This window comes from Eurosta solidaginis, chromosome X (assembly GCF_040869045.1).
Source record: "Eurosta solidaginis isolate ZX-2024a chromosome X, ASM4086904v1, whole genome shotgun sequence".
In the NCBI taxonomy this organism is placed as follows: Eukaryota; Metazoa; Arthropoda; class Insecta; order Diptera; family Tephritidae; genus Eurosta; species Eurosta solidaginis.
The window spans coordinates 83,269,203-83,274,126 of record NC_090324.1 but is presented as its reverse complement, the minus strand read 5'-3'; the positions used below and the strand labels follow the sequence as shown (position 1 = coordinate 83,274,126).

General features: G+C 32.0%; 1 protein-coding gene across 1 annotated transcript; it reads right to left on the bottom strand.

Annotated features, from left to right (window-relative positions):
* Window positions 1-642: 642 nt before the first annotated feature.
* Window positions 643-4,607, bottom strand: LOC137235421 (uncharacterized). The gene is made up of 4 exons (XM_067758395.1): window positions 4,497-4,607; window positions 4,249-4,441; window positions 1,878-2,309; window positions 643-1,300 (listed from the first exon to the last, which is right to left on the bottom strand). Exons 1-4 carry the CDS (start codon window positions 4,511-4,513, stop codon window positions 1,079-1,081), a joined length of 864 nt encoding a protein of 287 aa, XP_067614496.1. The 5' UTR covers window positions 4,514-4,607; the 3' UTR covers window positions 643-1,078.
* Window positions 4,608-4,924: the final 317 nt, after the last annotated feature.

Sequence of the window (4,924 nt, the reverse complement as noted above, 5' to 3'; positions counted from 1 at the left end):
CACAAGATTTTTATATGTACATAAATATGTATGTATTCTATAATAAATTTTATTTATAAAAACAAAAGAAAAGAATTACATAAATGTAACAACAGAAATAATTAATTTCAATAGCTCTCACAGGCAAATTAAAAATTTAAAAATAAAAATAAAGTTATATATGTAGCTTAGTGAAATAATCTAGAATATAAAGTTTGACTTTAGTAACTTTTTATTATGTTTTATTTTATTTCGTTTAATTCATTTTATTTTATGGTATTTGAGTTTTTTATATATTATTTAATTTATTTTAAAATATTAAATTTATTTTGTTATAATTCTCATTTATTTTATCTTATTTTTTACAATTTTTCTTATTTTATTTCATTTGTCATTATATTATTTTATTTGATTACAATTTTTATTATTTTATTTCATTTTTCATTATTCTATCTTATTTGATTACAATTTTTCTAATTTTATTTCATTTTTTATTATTCTATCTTATTTGATTACAATTTAATTATTTTATTTCATTTTTCATTATTCTATCTTATTTGATTACAATTTAATTATTTTATTTCATTTTTCATTATTCTATCTTATTTGATTACAATTTTTATTATTTTATTTCATTTTTCATTATACTATCTTATTTGATTACAATTTTTATTATTTTATTTCATATTACAGTTTTTCTTGTTTATTTCATTTCATTTAATTTTACTTTACATTATTTTACCATACTATTTTTTTATGATTTCAATTTTTTAATTTTGATTGGAAAATAAAAGTCCTTGGTAAAACAATACTGTAAAGGCACTAAAATATGGGTATTTGTTATATATGCATAACTTTTATTTTCCAATTGAAATTTGTTTTCCAATTAAAATAAAATAAACGATAAATAACTAGTTATTACTAGCAATTTGTATAATAAAATAAAATATTATTAGCAGTCCCTGACTTTAACATGTGTATAGAGAAGTTTTACGGACTATTATTATACTAACTAGCATATTTTTATAAGGAATTCAGTCTTTGGTTCAATTATAATTAAAGAAAATTACTAGTCCGTAAAACTTCTCTATTCTTAAGTTTAATTTGGTTTTAAAACTTTGACTAGTTCAGTGAAGCAGCTCGTTAAAGTTGTGATAGCTTGGATCGTTTCACGATGCTCCTGACGCTGTTCCTCTTCTCTTCTTTCCCGTCGTTCTTCAAAACTATTTCGTTTGCTTATATTGCTCATTAGAGTACTTATAAGTTTGCTTCGTTCTGCGCGAGACATACGGACTGAGCTTCCATTCAAAACTCCAACATTCTTGAAGGAAAAAATTTCAGTTTAAAAGTGTCCGATCTATGTACATATTTATATATTAGGGAGGCCAAAACAATTATTTTCGTTATTTTATTGGTATACGGAAAAGGAAGTATGCATACTGATCCAATATAAGTTTTTAATATTAACGGAACAAAAATCCCACTGCTTCCTTTACTTCTATGAACATCATTATATCGACGTGCCATACGAAAACTAACAAAAGAAATTTTGTGTCTGACAAAACTAATAATTTCATTTTATGTCTGAAGAAAACTAACTACCTAAAAGTGTTAGTTTTCGTCTGACAAAAAAATAAAATTGCTAGTTTTCGTCAGTCACAAGTCGAAAATGTTAGTTTTCGTACAGAATTTTGAGTGTTAGTTTTCGTATGGCACGTCGATATCTTACTACTGATAGATCATTCAACAAATTTCTACTAAAAAATTGCAGAAAGTATAACGCTCTACAACAAATATTGTCGAGCGTTCAATTTCGAGAAAATATATGTATGTATAAACCAATCCAAGAAAAGGAAAACCATATTTTTGCCCCACCCTAATATATATGAATTACTTACTTCAGTCTCTGGCTCAAGAGGTATCATACCAGGCATCGATGGTTCGAAACTTGCTGATTCAGCATTAGTCTCCGGCGATGATGGGCTCCACATTGCTACAAATAAGTCTGATGCATGGTTTTGCTGCGGCAAAATCGTTGGCGAATTCGAAGGACTCATCGCAAGGATACGGCTTGGAGATTGTGTATCACTCTCAGCTGGTGACGGACTCTGGAATATGGACGATGTTCTTGCTGGTAGTTCTTGTGGTGGCGAGTTCAGTCCACTACTTCCTAAACCGGCACCATCAACCGCTAATAAGCCAAAAGTAGCCAAAGCGCGATCTTCGAACTCATTAAGTGATTTGCATTGTGGACCACCACCAGTAACCCTTTGGCTCATTTTTATACGTCGTGCACGTGTACGTAACTGGCTCTTCCATACTCCAAGCGTCTGTATGTAAAAAAATTATACGCAAAGCTATTAACTAATTTGGTTACATTTTACAAGACGGTTCAATGCTTATTATTGATCAAAAATGATGTTGGTACCAAAAGACGCGCCTTGACTCCAGTATCAATAATCCGAAAGTGGAAATTGAAAATATTATACATATATATTATACATATAAGTTATTGCCAAAAAATCCAAAAATTAGAAAAGGTCGGTCTAAAACCGGGGTGTAATCCATACTTTGGTAAAAGTCTAGTTGAGGGGTCGACTGCTAATACGCGTCCAAAAATATCGAGAGAAGTGTCAAAAGACGCGTGTTAATCTCGAGAACAATAATCCGAAGGCGGAAAGGAAAAATTTTATCTCTGTCCGGAGATATTTACAGTTGACTATCACTATTTTTAATTTTTTTTGTGGGTACAACACAATAACAACCACATGAAAATCGCCAAATTCAACTGTAAATATCTCCGGACAGAGATAAAATGTTTCTTTTCCGCCTTCGGATTATTGTTCTCGAGATTAATACGTCTCTTTTGACACTTCTCTCGATATTTTTTGCCGCGTATTAGCAGTCAACTCCGCAACTAGACTATCACTATTTTTAATTTTTTTTGTGGGTACAACACAATAACAACCACATGAAAATCGCCAAATTCAACTGTAAATATCTCCGGACAGAGATAAAATTTTTCCTTTCCGCCTTCGGATTATTGTTCTCGAGATTAATACGTCTCTTTTGACACTTCTCTCGATATTTTTTGCCGCGTATTAGCAGTCAACTCCGCAACTAGACTATCACTATTTTTAATTTTTTTTGTGGGTACAACACAGTAACAACCACATGAAAATCGCCAAATTCAACTGTAAATATCTCCGGACAGAGATAAAATTTTTCCTTTCCGCCTTCGGATTATTGTTCTCGAGATTAATACGTCTCTTTTGACACTTCTCTCGATATTTTTTGCCGCGTATTAGCAGTCAACTCCGCAACTAGACTATCACTATTTTTAATTTTTTTTGTGGGTACTACACAATAACAACCACATGAAAATCGCCAAATTCAACTGTAAATATCTCCGGACAGAGATAAAATTTTTCCTTTCCGCCTTCGGATTATTGTTCTCGAGATTAATACGTCTCTTTTGACACTTCTCCCGATATTTTTTGCCGCGTATTAGCAGTCAACTCCGCAACTAGACTATCACTATTTTTAATTTTTTTTGTGGGTACAACACAATAACAACCACATGAAAATCGCCAAATTCAACTGTAAATATCTCCGGACAGAGATAAAATTCTTCCTTTCCGCCTTCGGATTATTGTTCTCGAGATTAATACGTCTCTTTTGACACTTCTCTCGATATTTTTTGCCGCGTATTAGCAGTCAACTCCGCAACTAGACTATCACTATTTTTAATTTTTTTTGTGGGTACTACACAATAACAACCACATGAAAATCGCCAAATTCAACTGTAAATATCTCCGGACAGAGATAAAATTTTTCCTTTCCGCCTTCGGATTATTGTTCTCGAGATTAATACGCGTCTTTTGACACTTCTCGATATTTTTTGACGCGTATTAGCAGTCAACCCCGCAACTAGACTATCACTATTATTTATAAGCGCGGCCGAAGGCCGCCAACGCAGAAAGGTGTTATGCGCAAAAATAATATGGATTCTATCCACGGTTTCGGAGGTACCCGCGGGTCTTTTTTCGGTTTTTCGATAATACCTTTTGAACGAATTAAAATTAGCCATACTTTTTATGTATGCTTGTAAATATCTCTTCACACAAATATATTTTTTAATTTCCGCTCTCGCATTATTGATTCTGCGGTCAAGACGCGTCTTTTGATACAAACATCGAAAATTCTTGATCTATATTAAGCATTGAACCGTCTTTTAAATGGTACCACTAATTTTGCACTACAACTTACTTCCTTCCATTTTTCTGCAGAACGTGTTGGTCCTCTTAAGGCGTTTAGCTCCTCTGCCAGTTGAGCCCATAGAGAGCGCATTTGTTGCGGTGACCTAGGGTTATTTTTTCCTGACCCCATTTCAGGGTTAGCACTATAAAAAAACACGTAGTGCTCCAACTGTTCGCGCGTAGCACGATCGCACTTTGATTTTCTATAAAAGAAATACAATATAACTAAAATATAATGAAAAATAATAAAATACTTACGTTTCTGCAGACTCCATTTAACAATTGTTCGCGCTAAACAGCTGTTTTGTGTTTACAATACTTAGTTCACCACTGTGTGGGGAAAAGCATACGCATAAGAGCTTTTTAGAGTTGTCAACATACGCACAGAATAACAAAATTTATCAAGTTGATAAAAATCTTGATTATTTATCAACTTATTGACAATTTGTCAAATGCACAGAATAGGGCCGGATGTGTTAATATATTCATCCTCACATGATGAACATATGAAACACATAAGAATTGTTATAAATGCACTGCGTCAAGCAAATATGAAGATTTCATATGAAAAATCTCATTTTTTCAAAGACAGCACTGAATATTTAGGACATATTATTAAACATAACAGAATAACTGTAGACCCACAAAAAATTGAGACCATAAAAAACTACCCTGTGCCTATAAAT

Bases quoted from the DNA above. Each gene is read 5' to 3' on its own strand.
- LOC137235421 (XM_067758395.1), bottom strand. The intron at 2,310-4,248 runs GTAAGTTGTAGT...TTTTACATACAG, and splicing joins CTGCAGAAAAATGGAAGGAA to ACGCTTGGAGTATGGAAGAG. The intron at 1,301-1,877 runs GTAAGTAATTCA...TTTTCCTTCAAG, and splicing joins CTCTTGAGCCAGAGACTGAA to AATGTTGGAGTTTTGAATGG.